This window comes from Macrobrachium rosenbergii, chromosome 16 (genome assembly GCF_040412425.1).
Source record: "Macrobrachium rosenbergii isolate ZJJX-2024 chromosome 16, ASM4041242v1, whole genome shotgun sequence".
In the NCBI taxonomy this organism is placed as follows: domain Eukaryota; kingdom Metazoa; phylum Arthropoda; class Malacostraca; order Decapoda; family Palaemonidae; genus Macrobrachium; species Macrobrachium rosenbergii.
Window position 1 is genome coordinate 13,067,922 of NC_089756.1, and position 23,540 is coordinate 13,091,461.

At 42.5% G+C, this 23,540-nt stretch overlaps 1 protein-coding gene across 2 annotated transcripts in view; it reads left to right on the top strand.

Moving 5' to 3' along the window:
* LOC136847094 (synaptic vesicle 2-related protein) overlaps positions 1–23,540 on the top strand; it is a 136,190-nt gene that overhangs the window by 109,881 nt on the left and 2,769 nt on the right. For both annotated transcript variants that reach the window (XM_067118397.1, XM_067118396.1), the window contains 2 exons: positions 8,940–9,121; positions 13,761–13,872. In XM_067118397.1, the coding sequence (XP_066974498.1) occupies positions 8,940–9,121; positions 13,761–13,872 (294 nt within the window). The remainder of the gene's footprint in view (positions 1–8,939; positions 9,122–13,760; positions 13,873–23,540) is intronic.

Genomic DNA, 23,540 nt, shown 5'->3' on the forward strand with positions numbered 1-23,540 from the left:
CCGGTACGTGTGTCGCACCTGCAAGGTAGCACTTTGCAGGTTAGAGGAGTGTAACCGCAAGTACCACAATGCGGTTATTTACAGGAGTGTGCCTGCCCGAGCGACACTGGAGGGCGCAGCGGGCTGCCGAAGGGCGGCCCACCAGCAGTAAGGGCACGCGTCTCCCTCCTCCGCTTGTGCCCCGTCATGTCGGGAGGAAAAAAATGCAAGACTCTTCAATGGAGGAGGGAGAAAACAAGAACAGCACGAAGAGTCAGGATTACGAGTGAGTATTCTGCATTGATTTTATTTTTAGTTTTATATTTACGAGTGAGTATTCTGCATTGAATTTATTTTTAGTTTTATAGGTATTACAAGTTTTTATATATCTGTATTCATTGCTGTTTTGTATATTATTTTGTTTTATGCAAAAACAGTTTTTCACAACCATTCCTTTTAGTTATGTTTTCGTAACAAAGTAAAAAACAATATAATTTATATGTGTTTATGTATGAATGTCTGTATATATGTAGTGTGTATATATATATATATATATATATATATATATATATATATATATATATAATTTTTTTTTACTTGGGTCTCTTTTGGGTAAGCAAAAAATCTCATATTCTGGTGATATTCAATCCTTTACCCTCATTTTGCAACAAACGGAAAGTCTCTAGCACAATATTTAGAATTTTGGTGAATTTTTGAAAAAAAAAAAATTTCCTCCGCTCCGTGCGCGCGGACTCCGCTGAAAATCCTGTCATTTCTTGCGTCAGCTTGCCGTAATTTTTTCGCCCTTTCATATTATTCATTACATAAAGTGTTATACATCAAAATGTGCACAATTTCATTTAGAATACAACAAAAAATAAATCATTCCTTTAGCTCTTCACAGTTTTTTAATATTTTCGCCGAAATAACGATAACTGACAAAATTTTAACGTTCGGTCAACTCTGACTCGATCGAAATGATTGAAAAACGCATCCGTAAGCCATAATTATTACATTCAGTAACAATCAATCACTTACCTTCATTTTGCAACAAACGGAAAGTCTCTAGCACAATATTTAGATTTTTGGTGAATTTTTGAAAAAAAAAAAAAAATTTCCTCCGCTCCGCGCGCGCGGACTCTGCTGAAAATCATGTCATTTCTTGCATCAGCTTGCCGTAATTTTTTCGCTGCTCCATATTATTCATTACATAAAGTGTTATACGTCAAAATGTGCGCAATTTCATGTAGAATACAATGAAAAATAAATCATTCCTTTACCTCTTCACAGTTTTTTAATATTTTCGCCGAAATCACGATAACTGACAAAATTTTAACATTCGGTCAACTTTGACTCGACCGAACTGATCGAAAAATGCATCCGTAAGCCATAATTATTACATTCGAGTAACAATCAATCATTTACCTTCATTCTGCAACAAACGGAAAGTCTCTAGCACAATATTTAGATTTTTGGTGAATTTTTGAAAAAAAAATTTCCTTAAGCTCAAGTAACGGACTCCGCTGAAAATCATGGCATTTCTTGCGTCTGCTTGCCGTAATTTTTTCGCCGTTTCATATTGTTCGTTACATAAAGTGTTATACATCAAAATGTGCGCAATTTCATATAGAATACAACAAAAAATAAATAATTCCTTTACCTCTTCACAGTTTTTTAATATTTGCGCCGAAATCACGATAACTGACAAAATTTTAACATTCGGTCAACTTTGACTCGGCCGAAATGATAAAAAAACGCATCCGTAAGCCATAATTATTACATTGCAACAAATGGAAAGTCTCTAGCACAATATTTAGATTTTTGGTGAATTTTTAAAAAAAACTTTTTCCTTCGCTCCGCGCGCACGGACTCCGCTGAAAATCATGGCATTTCTTGCGTCTGTTTGCCGTAATTTTTTCGCCGTTTCATATTATTCGTTACATAAAGTGTTATACATCAAAATGTGGGCAATTTCATGTAGAATACAACAAAAAATAAATAATTCCTCTAGCTCTTCACAGTTTTTTAATATTTTCGCCGAAATCACGATAACTGACAAAATTTTAACATTCGGTCAACTTTGACTCGACCGAAATGATCGAAAAACGCATTCGTAAGCCATAATTATTACATTCGAGTAACAATCAATCATTTACCTTCATTTTGCAACAAACGGAAAGTCTCTAGCACAATATTTAGAATATTGGTGAATTTTTAAAAAAAATAATTTCCTCCGCTCCGCGCGCGGAATCTGCTGAAAATCCTGTCATTTCTTGCGTCAGCTTGCCGTAATATTTTCGCCGTTTCATATTATTCGTTACATAAAGTGTTATACATCAAAATGTGTGCAATTTCATGTAGAATACAACAGAAAATAAATCATTCCTTTAGCTCTTCACAGTTTTTTAATATTTTCGCCAAAATCACGATAACTGACAAAATTTTAACGTTCGGTCAACTTTGACTCGACCGAAATGATCGAAAAACGCATTTGTAAGCCATAATTATTACATTCAAGTAACAATCAATCACTTACCTTCATTTTGCAACAAACGGAAAGTCTCTAGCACAATATTTAGATTTTTGGTGAATTTTTGAAAAAATAATTTCCTCCGCTCGCGTCATGCGGACTCCGCTGAAAATCATGTCATTTCTTGCGTCAGTTTGCCGTAATTTTTTCACCGTTTCATATTATTCGTTACATAAAGTGTTATACATCAAAATGTGCGCAATTTCATGTAGAATACAACAAAAAATAAATCATTCCTTTAGCTCTTCACAGTTTTTTAATATTTACATCGAAATAACGATAAATAGAAAAAAATCAACCTTCGGTCAACTTTAACTCGATTGAAATGGTTCAAAAATGCAATTGTAAGCTAAAAAACTTACAGTCTAGTAATATTCAATCAATTTCCTTCATTTTGGCACAATTGGAAAGTCTCTAGCACAATATTTTGATTTTTGGTGAATTTTTGAAAAAAACTTTTTTTTACGTCCGCTCGTTACGAATTCATGCATCATTTTGTGATAATATTTTCTCTGCGTTGCTTTAATCGTTTTACAATCTGTTATATACCAAAATCATCGCAATTTAGTGTACAATACAACTAAAAAAAATTAACTCATTAGCTTTAACTGTTTTCCTTACAGCGCAATTTGTATACAATTATATACGAGTTTTTTTTTTTTTTGCTGTCATATATATTCCAATATTTATATATGATAATGATATTTTTTTTCATTTCTGATGATTGCATACTAAACTTCAGGCAATGAGAAAAAAAGGAGCCAAAAATGAACTCTTAATCTTGAAAACTAAGCGCGCTGTGATTTTTTGAAAAAAACTTTTCTTCCGCTTCGGCGCTACCTCTCGGAGGCCGCCGGCATACGGGAGACGTTTTTGAAAACAGGGCTTCGGCGTTAAAGGGTTAATTTATATATTTCACCTTCATTATGGCTCTGAATAATCCTGATGGGTTCTGGCGCTTGGTCTTCAAGACCTAAATTTCATAATTAATCAATTAGTGCTTCGCACTTGAGGGTCCGAGCGCCTGGAGATGCAGTGAGGGGTCCCCTTTTGCAGTCTTCTTCCCACGCTAGTTCTCGCCTGGGAGTGCTCAATGACTCTTCTCCGGCCAGCCCTCGTTCACGTTCGTGGCATCAACCCTGCTTGCCAGAGGAGAGTGTTTGAGTATGTTTGTGTGAACCTCTACGCTCTCCGCGGGACAACGCCTCGCCACAGGGTAGGGGCTCTCCTAGACCCGTGCCGCTGTCACCACCGCAGGTTGGCAACCACCCATGGCCTTCCTCCCCTGCTGGTTCTTCCGGTAGGGCTGGAAGGAGTGCTCAATCCCCCTCACATGTTCGCTCAACCTCCTGGGGTTACACCAGGAGGCATGAGTCGGAAGGAGGGGGGGGGGGTAGGACTCCGATTGGAATGTTTCTTCCCATCGGAGCCCCACCACGAAGGCCTTCATCCCCGGGTTCAGTTCTCAGACCGACTCAGACATACACCCAAGTGGTCGAGGGAGGATCCAAGGGGTCTACCGAGGTTCTCCCTCTTGGCTGGAGAGTTGATAGGGAGGACCGCACCCTGGAAGGACTCGAGGGTCCTCTTCCCCAGGACTCAGACACCCCTGAGATATAGAGGACCTTTGCAGAGATCATTGTGCTGATTCATCAGCACAACAATCTTGGGGAAGGGACCATGACCTTCTGTGGATCGTCCTTCATGCCTCTAATCTTTTTGGGGTCCTAAGAAGGAACCCAAAGTTTCCGAAGGGTTGCTCGAACAGGTGAATAATCTGGTCTCTGGGCAGGATAATTCACTTCGTTTGAACTGCTTGGAGAAGCTACTCCCCCTCCTCTGCCTCAACAGAAGCATTTCGACACACCCTCAGAGGGGTTATTGCCAACTAAACAGGTTGACCTGGACCTGGTTCGTCTAGGCCCAGGTCTTTCGCTGCAGCAGCTTACTGAGGAAGGCGTCTCCCTCTCGCAGCAAGAGGCAGCAAACCTGGAAGCTACCGCTATGGCAGCTCTTTAGGCAGGCTTCTGACTGGATCTGTGGTCCTTCACAGTTTCCAAGGTTGCTGCCGCTTCGGGTTCAATTACCCCTGGAGAGGACTCCATTTTCAAGAGACTGTGCCAGTCTGGAGGTGGAGCTACAGGCAGTACCCACTTACCGGCGGCATTGGTTAACGGTGATCTGGTTTTAAAGTGCTTGCCAGTATCCAGTTAACGGCACTGTCAAGCGGGTCATTAGTGCTATATCGCCGATTTTCAGTTAGCAGCGTTAGGCCAGGAATGGAACCCCCACCATTAACCGGGGACTGCCTGTATTTCCTACCTGGTCCACCAGACAGCAAACCTGATAATGAAGAGGAGGGACGCTGTCCTGAATCGGATCTCCAAGTCTGTAGGGTCCGAGTCGACTCCGACCCTCAGGAATGGACCGTTGCTGGGTGCTGCCTCTCTCTTCCCTAGAGGTATGGTAGATGCTGCAGTAGACAAGAGGCGGGTTGAAGATAATGACCACCTTGTCCACCAGGCAGTGGCAAAGACCTCTGGGTCTTCATGTGCCACTGCAGCTCGGCCCTCGGGTCAAGGTAGCACTTCATCGGCCCCTAAGAAGACCCAGGCTTCGAAGGGTGCTCGCAGAAACACCCAGCCTCCTTCCACCACTGCCAAGAGGAGAGTACAGCCGCACTCTTTTCAACCCTCTTTCCAACCCTCTTTCCAACAATATGGAGCCCATTCATGGGTAGTGGATGTCCTTCGGGAGGGCTATCTAATTCCCCGTCGAGTCTCGGCCACCCGCCACCAAAAAGCTTCGGTGGTTGGAGGCCGGTCATAGATCTCTCTTCCTTGAACCGATTCGTTCACCAGACTCAATTCACGATGGAAACACATTCCGTGCTCGCTTCCATCATGGAGAATGACTTCATGCTTACGGTGGATTTGAAGGATGCATATTTTGAAATACTCATCCATCTGTCCTCTAGCAAGTACCTACACTCTATCCTAGGGGAAGCGGTACTCCAATTCAGGGTACTATGCTTCAGGCTCCCAACCACTCGCTAGTGTTCACCCTTGTGTCAGCTTGGGTCCATTCGTATGGGATACGTCTGTTGAGGTATCTCAGTGATTGGCTCGTCCTGGCGAGCTCCTGCTCACAATTGCTCCAGGACAGAAATTGACTCCTCGAGTTTTGCCGCAGCCTAGGGGCCTTGGTAAATCTCGAGAAGTCCGATCTTATCCCCAAGCAGAGGATAAAGTACCTGGGCATGCTGATAAGATAAGGTAGCAGCAAGAGTCTTCCCCTTGGGCTCTTGTATCAGGAAGGCAGCACAGCTGCTTCTGTATCAACGGGAGCAGCCAGCTCAGCAGTGGCAAGTCATCTGCGGTCACCTGTCGTCCTTGGAGAAGCTGGTCCCTCATGGGTGGCTCCACCTTCACTCTCTCCGGTGGAGAATGAAGGAGTTCTGGTCCCAGTCTTGCGATCCCCAGTCCTTTCCCATTCCTTTCTCAGAGGAAGTGAGGTAGGACGGACTGGTGGATGGACGACAGGAACCTCGTAATAGGAGTATCTCTGCATACTCCCCCCTCCCGGCATGCTTCTGTTCTCAGACACTTCGACTGAGGGATGGGGCGCACACCTGGAGGAGTTATTGATTTCGGGTGTGTGGAACCGAGATGATAAGCACCTTCACATCAATATCCTGGAACTCAAGGCAGCCTTCCTGGCTCTCCAAGAGTTCCAGGATCTAGTGATGGGACACCCAGTGGTGTTGATGAGCGACAGCACCACAGCAGTGGCATATGTCAACAAGTAAGGGGGCCTTGTGTCCCTTATGCTTCACCAGTTGACAATGCAGGTGCACGAGTGGGCAGTAGCTCACTCAGTAGAGCTGTCAGCCAGGTACGTTCCAGGTAAGAGGAATGTAGTGGCAGACAAGCTCAGCCGTGAGGGTCAAGTGATAAGGACAGAATGGTCCTTTCACATGGACATTACGAGTAGGTTGTTCAAGATGTGGGGGCTTCCATCCATCGACCTGTTTGCCACTCGGCACAACAGGAAGCTTCAAGTCTTCTGCTCCATCATGCCAGGCCCATGGACCACTGTGGAGGAGCGTTTCAACACCCATGGGACAACCTCGAGGCTTACACCTTCCCGCCGTTTTGTCTGATTCGCAGGGTGATCAACAGGGTGTTGACCACCTCAAATCTCAGGATGACCTTAGTGGCTCCCAAGTGGCTACATGCAGTTTGGTATCCATACCTGCTAGCTCTAGTTTCCGAGGCACCGGGAGAGATTCCCCCCTGGCACAACTGTCTGTGTCAACCGCACGTAGAATGGTTCCATTAGGCAGTGCAGTCCCTGTGTGACTTCACGGCTGGAGACTATCCAGTATCTCTTGCGAGCGAGAGGCTGTTCTCGCTGTACAGCAACAGAGATGGCTGGATACCTCAGACAGTCCTCTGCAGCGGTATACCAGGGAAAATGGGACGTCTTCTGTGGTTGGTGTCATGGACGGGGTCTCTCTCGGATTGAAGCCACTATTCAGCAGGTAGCAAACTTCCCTGTCTTTCTTTGCCAAGAGAAGCCTCTCTCTGTCTCAGATATGAAAGGCTACAGGACTGTCCTGAGCGTAGTCTTGCACTTGAAGCAAATAGATATCTCCTCCTCACTAGAGATTTTGCTGTTAATGAGAAGCTTCGAAAGGTCTTTCCCTCCCAGGGAACTTGGACCCCAAGTGGGATGTGACTCTTGTTCTAAGGAGCCCAACTCATGCATGGTATACAAGAGTCGTCAGACAGGGATCTGACCCTCAAGACCATCTTTCTGTTTGCTCTGGGATTGGCGAAGAGAGTAGGAGAACTTCATGAACTTTCCTTCGACGTTAAACACTTGCGGGGATGGTGATCAGTTACACTCGACTTTGTCCCGGAATTCGTTGCAAAGACTCAGAAATCGTTGGTCCCTGACGCCAGGTTTGAGTCTTTCACAACCCCCTCCCTAGAGGACTTTATTGGTAATGATACAGATGAAATGCTACTATGTCCTGTTAGAGTGCTGCAGTACTATCTTAAGAGGACTCAACATCTCTGGCCTGAGTGTCAACGACTCTTTGTTAGTACTGGCTCGTTCAAGAAAGAGGTGTCCAAGAACACGGTCTCTTTCTGGCTTCATGAGACAATCAGGAGAACATACTCTACAGCTGGCAAAGGTGACGCCAGTACATTCCACCTGAGGGCTCATGAAAGTCAGGGGCATTGGTCCATCCCTCATGTTCCAGAAGGATCTGTTGGTTCCTCAAGTACTGAAGGCGTTGGTATGGTCACGGCAGACCACATTCACGTCCTTATACCTTCAGGACATTGCCCACAAATCCTTGGACACCTTTTCCTTGGGACTTGTGGTGGCTGCTCAACAAGTTGTGTAGCGTACCTGGCTCCTCTGAGAGGACAGGTATCATCTCGCGTAAGGTGTGCAGTTATGGAACCTAGAGAGTGTGTGTGAGTGACAGGCCTCTACTCCTCTTCCTTCCTCTCCATCCTTCACTTTCTTTCTTCAGGGAGAGAGTAGGATTAAAGCCCTCACGTGCTGGAACTGGCTACCGATACAGGTAAGTGTCACAGCAAGCTTCCATTCTATTTCTCTATTTTTAGACTTATAGAAGCAATCCCACCCTTTCCTCTAGCTATGGGAGGAAGGGGTTCCTGGGAATAAGACAAACCCAATACTTGTATTTGCTTTAGTGTCATCGAGTGTCACCGACTCATAGAGTCATCCTAGCCCTTTTTCGAATTATGTTACGTTCTACTCACTCATTTGGAAAGGCCCAAAAGTCTGAGAGTTGATCATGCAGTTCTTACACTCCGTTCAACATGTCAGAGGCACTGTTATCTTCCTTGCTCTATTGACCAGGAAGAGAACCCAGGTGTGGGGAACTCCAGTCATTTCAAAGACCCACTCAGATTCCTCCCTCCAATAAGTAAGTTTTCCTTATGTAAAGGACCGATGGTTTGTATATTGTGCAGGAACAAATGACAGATTTTTAAAGTAATTTGTATTTTTCCTAACTATACAAACCTGAGGTCCTTTACAGTTTTATGCCCACCTCATGCCACCCCTCAATCTGATACCTGGGCCAAAAGGCAAATTGGAATGTTTACATATGGGCAGGTGGGGCTCCTGCCTACCGGACGGTAGTTAACTGCCTAACCACCTCATTCAAAAGATTAACGGCCGTTCCAGCTTCGCTGAAAGTAATTCCTTATGTAAAGGATCTCAGGTTTGTAGTTAGAAAAAAAAAAATACTTAAAAAATTTATATTTCCTAATACAGTAGACAATAGATGTTACAGTGAGTCAAGTAGCTTCCCTAAAACACTGATTCACTAAATTATTAGTAAGCTTAGGTTTAATATATATATATTTGCATGTTTTAACAGGTCATCCTGTGCATTCTGCTACTATGGAATTGTGCTCATGACTACAGAATTATTTGAGGCCAAAGGGAATTTGTGTTCCATATCTGGCACAGAGGGTGTGTATACCTGTTCTGCTGATTGCCGCCCATTAAATTCAGAAGATTATTTGGATCTTTTGTGGACAACACTTGCAGAATTTCCTGGTAAGGTAATGTTTGGTGCTTTCATATGTGACCATGCAATAGATCTAACTTTTATGTTACTCATACTACGAGGTATGTTCGATAAGTAATGAGAAAATGTCAGGAGAGACACTATTTATTTTCATAAGCGTACACAACTTTGTCTCCTTCAAAATAATTGCCTCTCGCAGCTACACACTTCTGCATGCGTCTCTCCCAATCCTGGAAGACCTCCTCAAAGTCCTTTTTCAGTAGTCCCTTCAGGTAACTTTCCGATGCCTCTTTCAGCTCCTCTGTTGACTGAAATCTGGTTCCCCTGAGGCTGTCTTTCATGCGTGGGAACAGGAAGAAGTCGCAAGGGGCTAGGTCGGGGCTGTAGGGTGGGTGTTGTACCACTTTCGTTCCCCTGTCAGTCATCCAGGTGGTCACCAGCGTTGATTTGTGGCATGGGGCATTGTCCTGGTGGAACCACCACTGACCACTCCTCCACTCCTCTTCAGTCAGAACTGTCTCTACTGTGCCAATACTAATACCAACAGCTTCAAATAGCATCCTCACAGATATTCAACGGTCTTGCATCACTAAGCTTTGCACTTCCTCTATGTTTTCTTCCTTGAGTGCACTTTTCGGTGCTCCAGATCTGGGTTCATCCTCAACCTGTTCATTTCCGTCAGAAAATCTGTTAAACCACCAATAGAAACTTTCTTGGCTCATCTATTCATCCCCGTAGGCCTCCTTTAACATTCCATAAGCTTCTTGTTTGGTTTTCTTAAGTTTAACACAAAATTTGATGGCGTAACGTTGCTCCATGTTTCGCTGCATTTTGACAAGTGTTCACAGGTCGGCAAGTTATTTATAAATGATTTGTTTAACCAGACCAAACCGGATCAGATTGGTTCCACCATGTTCACCGCTGCACTCAGACCTACAAATATAGAAAGTTGCCAGTTTGTCATTTTATAGAATATATGTATGTGTACTTCACCACGAAGTAGTATTTTGATCAAATCATATTTAGTGTCTCGCCTGACATTTTCTCTTTACTTATTGAACATACCTCGTATAATGCCAAATTGGTAGAAGAGATAAACTTTGGCTGATCAAGCATGAGGGTTCATGCTTGATTAGCACTATTTATGAGTGTGATCACACATATTAATGGAAAATATAAGAAAATTAAGTTGTTTAATGACTAAATTGAATAAAATGACTCTTAAACAAACCAAAATGTGATTTATATAAACACTTTGTAATGTACTGCCTTGAATCATTCTCCAATCACATATGCATTGCCACATCTCCTATCTAAGGTTAAGGAAGGGTATTTAATAAGCTGGTCAGTGTCATTAAGAGCTATAGATGCTTTTTTTTTGTCATGGTCAGTCCAAGATTGTCAGTCCATCATATTCCGATACAGATTTATATTTATTTAAATCTCCCAGGTTTGATTTTAAATGTTTTAACTCTTGTTTATTTATTAAAAGGAGTCATGTGATGAATGTTTTTTCCCCTCTGATTAAAAAACCAAAGAAATCCACCTTTATTTTTTTTAAAGCAATAACATGAAAAATATTAACTTTGCTTGTTAGCATATTTCATAATTGGAGAAACTCAAATATCTATACAAAAGCCAGAAATTTTCTTTATTTTATATTGCATTAAAGATGTGGTTTCACAAGTTGTCGGTTGTGACCACACCTCATCCCTCACAGTAAAATAGATTTAGTACTTAGAAAAATTCAAACTGACAGGTGGAAAAAGTGGATTTAAATTCTTGGCAAAACCTCTTTCACCAGGGGAAAGTTCCTCCATCTCACTTACTGTATATGTTCATCATTATACATTTGGCTCACTTAATGAAAGGAAGTGCATCAAATCCTTTTAGTTTTTCTCAGTTGTTCCCATTTCATTAAAATAGCTGCTGTGAATACAGTTATTCTTTTGTAGAGAATGATTCATCAATTAACAGGTAGAGATTATATAATAATCCAGTGTTTATTACTTTTAGCTTTTTTATGTACATAGTGAAGTTGTGTTTTATGTAAAATTATATACCATTTTAATTTTTTTATAACTATATTTTGTTGCCTCCCTCCATTTGGGCATAAAAGTCATAAAATGTTGATTGGTTAAAAAATGAGACATTTAAAAGCTTTTGAAAATGGTTCATGAAGTCTGTGAACTTACTTAGCCATAAGGCAGTTATTATCTTACGCTGCTTGCCTTAAGGATTTCTTCATTAAAGAGAGGTGAAAATGGGACTGCTTGGTGATTCTTAATATTACTAATAAATAGTTTAACCAGTCTGCTGAGTTAGAAGGTTCTAGATTTTGGATGCATAGGAAAAGGCAGACTCTTAACACTGCTGGGAATTGAAGGGATGGTGCAGAAAAAAATAATACAGCTCACAGGATGATATGCAAGGAACGCTGTAAGTAGTATCCATGTACAGAGCATCAGTTATAACTTTAATATACAGTATTACATACTGTATACTTTATATGGTATTGCACATAGGTACCCTTATAACGAGGCGGCGAGTAAGCGGCAAGTTCAAGGTATTCTGTTTTATTGATACAAAATCTGACAGGTCAAGAACTTGTGAGCAAGAAAGTAGAATTTGACAGAGGAGAACAGAGGGACGTCTATATACAGTCAGATGTGTTTTCTCATGCCTAAAGAATGGTTAACAATTCTATATACAAATTGGGAAGAGGTTTCAAATACATATGGTTAGAAAGCTTGCAGTGCCGTACATACATTAGTAATTACGGTTCTGACGAGGACATAAAGTATCTTCTGAAAAATGCATAAAAGATAACTTGAAGCAAGAGCACTGGATCTGTGTTTCCTGAGAGCCTCGGTGCATCATGTAGGTTTTTGTTTTGAAGCGAGGATGGCCTGAGGGTCCTGGCAACAGCCCTAGACCTCACAGTACTCAACCCCCACCCCCACCCCTTCAAAAGTAAGCCTAGGGGAGTGGGTCATAGTCTGGGATATAGGCTGGTTCTAATCTGTTGGTCGGTGGAGACCCAGGTGATTTTCCCATTCACCATCAGCTGATATGCTTTCTTTCTGCACTGTAGTATGCGGTGTGGTCCCGAGTAGGGTGGAGAGACGGGGGGCTTGTATGCCTCTGTTTTTATGAACACATGTGTTGCTGTTTCAAGGTCTTTAGGGACATATTCTTTTCTTGCCACGTCATGTTGTCTTCACCGGCATGATGTTTTCCAATGCTCTGCAGACGTATGGAAGTTTCATGGCCTCTGCTGTGTCTTGAAAAACGTCTGCTGGTATTGTCAACACTTGGCCATAGAGTGCTTCTGCCAGTGATGAGTTGAAGGACGACATTAGTTGGGCCTTCAGTGTTTCGTAGGTGACAGTTGTCTTTTGGTGTGGGAGCCATTCTGCGATCTGCTCGTATACGTCGTCTTGCAGGAACTCGAGGACGGTGTCGGCTTTGCGGGATGAAGAGGAGATCTTAGACCTGAAGATGGTCTCTGCTCTGAAGAACCAGGCTTCTGGTTTGTGGGTTGTGAAGGACAGTAGGTGTATGCTTGCTGCTGCAGCATTGTCGCTGGACGGGCTGGTGCTGGCGGCGTCAGTCATATTAAGGGTCACCAGCATAACAAGGTGACAAGTAAGAGGCAGGTTCAAGGTATTCCGATTTATTGACACAATTTCTGACAGGTCAAGAACTCTTGAGAATGGAAAAGTAGAATTTGACATTAGAGGAAAACAGAGGGACATCTATATACAGTCAGATGTGTTTTCTCACACCTGAAGAATGGTTAACAATTCTGTATACAGATTAGGAAGAGGTTTCAAATACAAATGGTTAGAAAGCTTGCAGTGCCTTAAATATACATTAATAATTACAGTTCTGACAGGGACATAAAGTATCTTTTGAAAAATGGATGAAAGATCACTTGAATCAGGAGCACTAGTTCTGTGTTTCCTGAGAGCCTCGGTGCATTATGTAGTTTTTTGTTTTGAAGCAAGGATGGCCTGAGGGTCCTGGTGACAGCTCTGGACCTCACACTCTTACCACACAGATTTGGCTGTGTGCTCTTTGCTCCTTTAGTGGTAAGGTTCTGTATAACATCCCTTCACCCTATTTTTTAAGGGTACACTTAGGCAGCTGTCATTTCATTATCATCCTTTGAATAAGAGATGTAGTAGAGACATTGACATTAGGAGACATTAACCTACAGTTCCAAAGATGATGGGAAGGGATGACTCCCAGTTTGGTCAGGGTCAAGCAGGCAGTAGTCAGGAGCATGCCAGAATGAAACAAACAAAAACATGAAAAAACTCTACATTCAACTTATTATAAGAAGCAAATGTTTAAAATGGGAATATTGGGGTGTATTAACTGAAAAATGATTGTGTTATCAGACCAGCCATGTTTTTAACCTGTAATGATATATGATGGCAATGATGACAAATTATTTTTTTTTTTTTTTTTTTTTTTTTTTTTTTTTTTTTGCCATCTTACATGAATTGTGCATTTTAATGGCTGAGACGCCCATACTTTTCCAGGTGACTTAATCCCTGTGACCACTGGGCTTTTTAGTTTTACATATTGCAGATGAAACTATTTTAATTTGACATGTTTTTATGAAAATATATGGCATTACATATTGACTTACATTTTCAGGGATTTTCTTCACCATCTTAGTAATAGAAAGACTTGGAAGGAAGAAGACTATGGCCCTTGAGTTCATTGTCTTTGTAGTTTCAATTATTTTCCTATTCATCTGTACTTCCAAGTAAGTAGGTTGTCCTTTTTTTTTGGTGATGAGCATTTACTTAAGATTTTGTATTTGATGCGCCAAAAGATACGGATAGGTTATTTATGATAAATAGATTTTTAGATAGCCATTCTGGACTTGAATAGTTTGGACATTCCAATGCTGTTTATCTACGTACAGCAATCTTGTACACTTCATTTCTTCTTAACTTTACTGTGTCCAGTGATAAGGCTTCAGTTAATAAGAGCATTTAAGGCTAAATGTAGGTGGGATTTCAAGAATCGTTTGTATTTGCTAACAGAAATAAGAAAATAACTAGTTATCAAAACAAAAAATGGAAGGGGACTTATTTTTATGAAACTGAAAATGGTGACTTTTTAAGATGTTACTGATTACCATGTAATAATCTAATGTCAAAATTATTAAGCTTTTTAAACTTAATGAATGGCATTAAGTTTTAGTATTTTAGAGTAGTGTTGGCTCTTTTATATGAACACATTATTTTTATATATGCCACTTACCCAGTAATTACATTAGCTAGAGTTTTTCTTGCCTCGGCAGCTTAAATTAAAAAATTCGCAGTTTAGTGCAGGTGACTGGTCTTGCCCACTAACGAGGAACTACTCGGCAAACAACCGTCATTACGTTTCTGCCAACATTCGAGTCAACACAGAACATTTTTTTTTGTCAGCTTTTTTCTTAAATTTGCCGGTCAGAGACCGGATTTTGGTGATGTTTTATCGCTGATTTTGGGAGCCTTCAAGCTTACAGCATTCAGGACAGTTTTTGATTGTTTTGTTTAATTTGTCATATTTCACAACAGTAGCGAACTCATAGTCAATTGTTTAACTACCGACAGCGTAGTTTAACCAATGATTTCGCCTTTACCGGTGAATGCAAACATTGTGTTCGTTGCCGAACCAGTAATATGATTATGTTTCTTATCTGCAAGTCTCAGTCTTAATTAGAATATGAGACTTGTATGTATGATGATACTGTGTGTACTTCGTCTTGGTCTTTAAAAGTTATTTTCCTTTTCTGAATAGCATGTAATGTGTTTGCTACCAAACTGAATTTCCTTTTGTAAAGAAACTTACAGTTTTGCGTTCGCTGCCTCTTCTTTAGCGTAAAATATTAACGTTGCGTTATCTGCCCAACCAATATTTTCGTTTTTGAAATGCATAACTGTAAATCTCAAACGTGTGACAGGAATTAAGACGTAGATATGATGGTATTCTGCGTACTTCATCTTGGTCCGTAAAGGTTAACTTTCCTTTTCCGAGTAGTGTAATAAACATAACTTTGTATTTCCTCCGGACCGAATTTTTTAGAATGAAATGCACCAGCAAGTCTCAAATAATGTTTGATGAGTATTGAGATATGTATGTTGAAGAAATTGAGATATCCTTATAATGGTACTTTCTGTACTTCATACATTTGCTCTTAAAAAATTAATTGAACATATTATTATACTCCTTTGCAGAGAGCTGAAAAGTGTAGGGGCAGGAATACAGTGGAAGAGAATTATGTTCAAGCTACTGGCTCAGTAGCCGCCAGCTGCAGAACGCTCGGCACCTGCTCGAGCTACTGGCTCGACGGCTGCCAACTGCAGAACGTTCGGCACCAGCTTTCAGGCGCTCAGCGCCCGTTACTGGTACCCTGGTGCCATCTAAGTCATCTTTCTCCCACTGCTAACCTTCCTGTCCATTTTATCCACTTGCTCCCACGCCTGGCTCCCTCGCTTCTTCTCGTGCCATTGCCACTCATGTTTTAGGTTAACAGATGTTAACCTTGTGATAGTGAAGTATTGTGCAGTGGAGGAGATGTCTACTCATCCCTCAGTTCTCCTAGACAAAGGTCCCTGTCATGTTCTCATACACCGGGAGGAGACATACTGAAAGTCCAAGGGAGGTCGGGGGGTTACACACAGGTATTCGCCCCCTCAGTTGAACCTGTTGCCGTTCCAGGTATCAACAGACAGCCTGGAAAGGCGTCTTTCTGGATGTGTAGTGGAGGGGGCGGCTGCTCGTCCAGCTGATTCTCCTAGGCGCAGGTCACTGCCATACTCCCCTTTACCTAGGAGGAGACGGCATACTTGTAGCCCAAGGGAGGTCAGTGGGGCCTGCCCATGGGCAGTCGTCTCCTCAGTCCAACCTGTTGCATCCCAGGTTGGGACTAGAGACAGCCACTGGAAAGGCATCTCGGAAGTGCATTGGCTTTTGTCAAGTCCTGAAGAGGCGTTGCCTCGTAGGAGCCATCTTTGTCGTTTCACGGAGGATTCTTGCCCACTCAGAGGTGCTTCTCAGGTAAGGATCAGTCCCACATCTCCCTTACAAGAGAATGAGGGAGCCCTCCTTCAGTCCGCAACCTTCATGCAGCAAATGGGACACTCCGGAGCATTTTTTCTCCTCTCCTCAGCACCAGGAGTGAGGTTCTAGCTCTCTACACCTCTTGGGCGAGCAGCTCCAGGTTTCGCATAAGCGCCCTGTTTCCTTGGAACATCCTATTTCGGTGGGACGTTATGTTGACCGCCTTGAAGCAGACAAGCGTCCTGTTGCAGCAAGCGCCCTGATGTGGCCCAGCGCCCTGATGCAGCCAAGTGCCCTGATGCGGCCCAGCGCCCTGATGCGGCCCAGCGCCCTGACACAGTCAGGTGCCCTGAGAGGGTTGGACATTCTCTTTCATCGGAGCGCCCTGAAGCTGCCAAACTTCCGATACTATAGAGGGATGAATAAATTTGTTTGTATTTAGCATTTCCCAACGTTTTGTGAGAGAGAGAGAGAGAGAGAGAGAGAGAGAGAGAGAGAGAGAGAGAGAGTGTAATTGTCGTTAGTGAGTGCTTCGGTTGTTGGAAGAGGGATGAGGGTCTTTAGTTCGAGTTTGTTTATGGTGCTGTCTGTCTGTGCAAATGTCGAGGGAGTTTTTTTCGGTTTTGAGTGAGTCTTGAGCTGAGTTCTGTGCAAGGCGGACATTGATGGTGGATTATTGTATGTTTCATGAGTCGTGTGTTTTCCGTTGGATGTCATTGTTGTCTGTGCATGTGTCTCTTCCTTTTTGCTCGTTTTTTTGGGGTTGAAAGTTTGTTTTCGGTTTTGTTTGTGTAATTTCGTCTACTGTGTTGGCGACCGTGGACAAGTTCATCCATCTCCCAGCAACCGAGGATCAGAGTGAGTATTGTATGTGGTTATATGTTCTGTGTATCTGTGTTGCGTATTGTTTTTGTGTTTTTTTAAATTCCGCCACATAATATTTGGCGCCCAACGTGGGGCAGCTGGTATTGCAGCTGCAATTGAGATTGGTGGCTGGTAGTGTGACTGAAGAGAAGGATGGAAGAGGAACTGGTGAGGTTGAGAGAGGAGAATATGTGGTTGAGGGGTGAGAATGAGAGATTGAGGAGTCAGTTGGAGGAGATGGGGGGAATGCTAAGAAGTGCAAAAGAAGAAATGAAAGAGTCAGAAGAGAGAATGGAAGAGAGGGTGGATAAAAAGTTGGAGGGAATGATGAAAAGTGTGGAAGAAATGATGAAAGGTATGTTCAAGGGTGTTTTTGGAGAAGGGGCTGTTGGAGGCAGGTCCTCTGGAATGCGTGAAGGGCAAGAGAAAAAGAAAAGGAGGAAGAAGTGAATGGAAGCGTGAGTGATGAAAGTGATGTGGAAATAGGAAGTAAGAAACGAGAGAATGAGAGGCAGGGTAAGGGAAAGGGGAATGAAAAGCAAGGGAAGGAACAGAGGGAAAGTAAGGATAAGTCAGGGGAAGAAAAAGGAAAGAAGGGAAAAGGAAAGGAAACTGGTAAGAAGGGCAAGGAAGTGGGAAAGGCAGGAAAGAAGGTAGAGGGTGAAGATACTAGTGATAGTGAGGTGGATGGAGGTGAATGGATAAAAGTGGATAAAAAGAGGGGGAAGAAGAGTGTAATGAGTAAGATGAATGTAAGTGCGGAAGTGGACTCTGTATTCGGAAGAGGGTATGAAAGGACAGAGTGAAAGTAGCGAAAGTGAGAGTGAAAGTGAGAAAGAAGTGAGAAAGGCTATGTATGTGAGGGAGGTATCCTGGTGTGAAAGGTATAATGAGTATGGAAGTAGGGATGTGCATGATTTCTTTAGGGAGTATGAAAGGTTTTGTCAGGATAAGTATGGGGAAAGTAAGAGAGTGTGGGCACGAGAATTAGGAGAATATTTGACTGGGTTTTTGCTTGATATGTATAGGGTTATTATGAGTGTGGGAGATGTTGAGTATGACAAGGTGAAAGCTAGACTAGTTGAGCAAGCGAGGCGTATGAGAGCGAGTGTTAAGTATAAGAGGAAGAATGAATTTGATGAGGCAAGAATGAAAGCTGGGGAAACCTTGTCACTGTATGCTTGTAGGCTGGAGACGTTGGCAAGGAAGAAGTTTGGGGATGATGGGATAGATGAGTGTAAGGAGTTAGTACGGAAGTTGTTAGGGACAGTGCCAGATGGAGTTAGAGAATTTGTGAACTCGAAGCGGAAGGAGAAGAAAAGATGGACGAATGAAAGGTTGACTTGGGGAGAAATTTTAGAAATTGTAGAAGATTATGAGCTTGACAGGGTTATAAAAGAGAGCAGAAGTGTAAGTGTAAGGGCTGGGGTAGATGAGAGAGTGCCAGAGTTTGGAAGCTTTAGGGATGCAGTGTTGAGGGGCCCAATGAGAATGGCCGATAGTGTAATAGATAGGAGTGTAAGAGCAAGTAATGTGGAGGTGCCAGTGAGGATGAATGGTGGGTTTGTAAGGGAACAACGAGTTGGACGGGTTAGGGATAGTAGTTTACAAAGGGGAAGGTCGGTGAGTGGAAGTCGAGCGAAGTGTTTTAGATGTGGAAAGGAAGGACATACAAAGAATGAGTGTAAGTGGGCTTTAGGAGCGTGTTTCGGGTGTGGGCAATCGGGACATTTGGTAAGGGAGTGTACGAAAGATAGGGGGTTAAATGCTACAGGTGCGGACAGGTGGGTCATATTGCTAATGGTTGTAGGGGTACCCGAGTGAATGTAATATGTGGCAACTGTGGTAAGAATGGGCACTATGCGAGAGTGTGTTCAGAACCGAGAGCGAAGTGTGTTGAATGTGGAATGGAAGGGCATGTATCAAGTGTATGTAGATGAAAGAGGATGACTGTGACAGCGAATTCGGGAAACTGAGTGTGAAGGGGGTTCAAATGGGTGGGTCCTCCAGGATGCAAGCGGTGCATGTGATGCATGTACGTGAGGGGTTGTTGCATGAGGATCAGCAGTTTGTTTTGATAGAGTATGGTAGGAAACGTAAGAAAGGGAAGAACGTAAGTGAACGGAATGATTGTAAGTTGTGTGATAGGGGTGTGAGTGCCAAAGTGAAAATGAGTGATAAAGCGTGTAATACGGATGAATGGGATGGTATGAATAGAACGTATAGCATATGCGGGTTTGATATAACTGAGTTGACTGAACATGTAGGGGTAAGTGAACGGTTGGAGGTGAGCGGAAGTGTAAGAGTAAGAGAGCGTAGCAGTGATAGACGAGTGATTGAAAGCATGAATGAATCGTTGCAAGAATTGGAAAGGTCAATGAGCGAATGGGATGGGTTAGTGGAGGAATTGGGGAGGTATTTGGGAACGAGTTAGAGGGTATAGATGAGATTGTGGATGAAATTGAGAGTGGTAATAGTGAAGAAGAAGATAGCGTGAATCTGAGAGAGAATGGAGGAGAAAATGTAAATCTGAATGTTGCTGGAAGAGAGAGCGAGTCTGAGAGAATGATTATGTGCCCATGAACGCGTTTCTAAAGGACCTGCTAGTGAGCACCCATGGGTGTTACGTAAAGGCGATTTGAATGCAGTGTGAAAGGTGTTGGTTGGGAAATGCTAAAAGGGGGGAGAATTATAGAGGGATGAATAAATTTGTTTGTATTTAGCATTTCCCAACGTTTTGTGAGAGAGAGAGAGAGAGAGAGAGAGCGAGTGTAATTGTCGTTAGTGAGTGCTTCGGTTGTTGGAAGAGGGATGAGGGTCTTTAGTTCGAGTTTGTTTACGGTGCTGTCTGTCTGTGCAAATGTCGGGGGAGTTTTTTTTTCGGTTTTGAGTGAGTCTTGAGCTGAGTTCTGTGCAAGGCGGACATTGATGGTGGATTATTATATGTTTCATGAGTCGTGTGTTTTCCGTTGGATGTCATTGTTGTCTGTGCATGTGTCTCTTCCTTTTTGCTCGTTTTTTTGGGGTTGAAAGTCTGTTTTCGGTTTTGTTTGTGTAATTTCGTCTACTGTGTTGGCGACCGTGGACAAGTTCATCCATCTCCCAGCAACCGAGGATCAGAGTGAGTATTGTATGTGGTTATATGTTCTGTGTATCTGTGTTGCGTATTGTTTTTGTGTTTTTTTAAATTCCGCCACAATACCGCTCGAACCTCATCAAGTTTCCAAGTGCCCTGCAGCTTCGGATAAGCCTTCTTCTGCTTTAGACCCAGCACTCGAACCTTTGCAAAAAACTGGATAATATCCTTCATCTTTTACAGAAACCTGCAGTGCAGACTGCCCCTGGATCAGATTAGATGATATCTCCGATTTCTTCTGTCAAGGAAGAAGAGGAGCAGGATACGTCTTCTACGCCGTATGCAGCACTCCTTCACCCTTAAACGCCAACACTATGTATCGTAAGTCGACTAAAATTGTCTGTCGGGTGACGAGTGGACGTACTGTACGTCAACTACAAAAAATTTCAACCGTCGGTCAACTTTTGACTCGACCGAAATGGTCGAAAAACGCAATTGTAAGCTAAAACTCTTACATTCTAGTAATATTCAATCATTTACTTTCATTTTGCAACAAATTGGAAGTCTCTAGCACAATATTTCGATTTATGGTGAATTTTTGAAAAAAACTTTTTCCTTATGTCAGCGTGGTAACTCGGCCGAAAATTTCAGAAATTCTTTAGTCATTTTGTCGTAATTTTTGCACCGTTTTATATTAGCCGTTACATAAAGTTTTATATATGAAAATGTGTGCAATTTCATGTAAAATACAACTAAAAACAACCCAGGGTTGTAGCTTTTATCAGTTTTGAAATATTTTCATATAAATCACGATAAGTGCCAAAATTTCAACCTTCGGTCAACTTTGACTCGACCAAAATGGTCGAAAAACGCAATTGTAAGCTAAAACTCGTACATTCTAGTAATATTCAATCATTTACCTTCATTTTGCAACAAACTGGAAGTCTAGCACAATATTTCGATTTATGGTGAATTTTAAAAAAAAACTTTTTTTTACGTCCGCATGTTACGAATTCATGCATCATTTTGTGATAATATTTTCTCTGTGTTGCTTTGATCGTTTTACAATTTGTTATATACCAAAATCATCACAATTAAGTGTACAATACAAAGAAAAAAAATAACTCATTAGCTTTAACAGTTTTGCTCACAGCGCGATTTGTATAGAATTATATATGAAATTTATTTTTGCACTGTCATATATTTCAATATTTATATATGATATTTTTTTTCATTTCTGATGGTTTCATACTAAACTTCAGGCAATGACAAAAAAAGGAGCCAAAAATGAACTCTTAATCTTAAAAACTAAGCGTGCTGTGATTTTTTGAAAAAACTTTTTTTCCGCTTTGGCGCTAACTCCCGAACGCCGCCGGCATACAGCAGACACTTTTGTAAATAGAGGCTCGGCGTTTATGGGTTAAGTGCCTTCTTCAGCAGTTCCCGGATTTTTTTACTCCATCCTCTCCTTCTTCTCCAAGCTCGTCTTACATGATGAGCTATCAGCCTGTGGATTCGACTAGACTTTCTTAATCTTCAAAGAAAGCTCTTCGCCTAGTAGAGGAATGGCTTTCTGACAAGAGGGATCAAGGAAGGGCATGATTTAGTGTTCCCCCCTCCCTCTCATCTCTCATGTAGGCGGTACTTGTCATGTGCAACGGGAAAAGCTCCTTCCCTCGGAGCGCCTGCCTCCTCCCAGGGGGACTTTTCTGTGCTCATTGACCTGGGATGGAGATCAGCTCTTGCATCGGTGAAAACATTCTTTTCAGCTCAGGAGATGGATCACCTGTTGAAGAGTATTTTTAAGGCCTTCGAGGTGTTGAGTTTTCTCAACTGGTGTTTGGGAGCAGTCGCCAAGAAGCTTCAAGAATCTCCTTCCTTGTGTGCTGAAGCCGCAGACCTGGAGAATTTTCTCTCTTACGCAGATAGAGCCATCAAAGATGGATCGCATGAAGTAGCTGCCCTGTACGCCATGGGCATCCTGAAGCAGCTTGAACTGTGGGTCTCATTTACAGCGAAGGGCGTTTCGACCCCACAGAAATTGGCCCTCCTGTTTTCCCCTCTGGATAAACAGCATTTGTTTCCTCAAGATCTTCCTCTCGCAAGTGAGGATTTAGCCCTTCATGCTCCTGTGGGGGTCAGGCTTCATCTCTTTTCGGAGAGTTGGAGCAAAAGAGGAGCGGATCAGTGGGTAGTCAAAGTTTTGAGAGGGATATTCTATCCCCTTCAAGGAGAATCCGCCATTGACGACACTGCTGTCGTATTGACAGCTTACTCCATCGGCTAGGAGAAGTATTCGGCCTTGTCGAAGGAAGTGTCCTCTCTTCTGAACAAAAAGGCAATAGAATTAGTGAAAAATGCAGATATCCCTGGACATGCAGGACGCTTATTTCCATACAGTTAACCCCCCGTATTCGCGTTCTCATGATTCGCAGACTCGTGTATTCACGGATTTCTCTGTGGAACATATCTACCCATTATTCGTGAAAAATTCGCCCATTTGCAGTATTTTACACTGAGAAATATTCAGTAGTTACTCTAGTGTTACACTGAGAAATATTCACTAGTTACTGTAGTGTATTTTCATATTTTCATGACTAAATGCACTTTTTTGATAAAACTATGAAAATACTCAGGTATAAGCATTTTTAGAGGGTTTTTCGTGTGTTTACACTATCAAAATAGGCATATAGGCATTTCTAAGTGTTTTCAGAGGGGTTTCAAGTATTCGCGGATTTTAGCTATTCGCGGGGGCGCGTGGTACGCATCCCCCCACAAATACGAGGGGTTTACTGTATTCCGGCTCACCTGGATTTGAGGAAATGCCTATGTTTCGTTCTCAAGGACCAAATCTGTCAAACTCAAGCTCTTTGTTTCGGTCTCTCGACAGCCCTGCGAGTCTTCTCTCGAGTGTTGGTTCCTTTGGCGGGTTGGCTACATTATTAGGAGTGAGAATCTCGCTATATCTGGACGATTGGCTAATTCAGTCACCCACGAAGAATCAATGCATGAAGGACTTACAAAAAACTCTTCTCTTGACCCAGGAATTAGGACTAACAATGAACCTCAAGAAGTTACAAATGACTCCCACTCAGAAGAGTGGAAGACTGTCTGAGGAAGGTAGACCTCTTCTTATCACTTCGTTCTTTCTCCGCCACACAGTGGATGAGTCTCTTGGGGACGTTGGCTTCTCTGGAGCAATTCTTAAGACTAGGGAGACTTCACATGAGACTTCTCCAGTTTTATTTAAGAGCTTGCTGGGATTGGAAAGTTCATCAGGACACCCATATCTTTCCGATAACCTCAGAAATAAAGGAGGATCTGCGGTGGTTTAGGTCCGCAGAAAGACTTTCGGAAGGGAAGTCGCTTGCTCCGGTGAGCCCTGACCTAGACTTCTTTTCCAAAACGTTGGATGTAGGTTGGGGAGCACTCCTGGG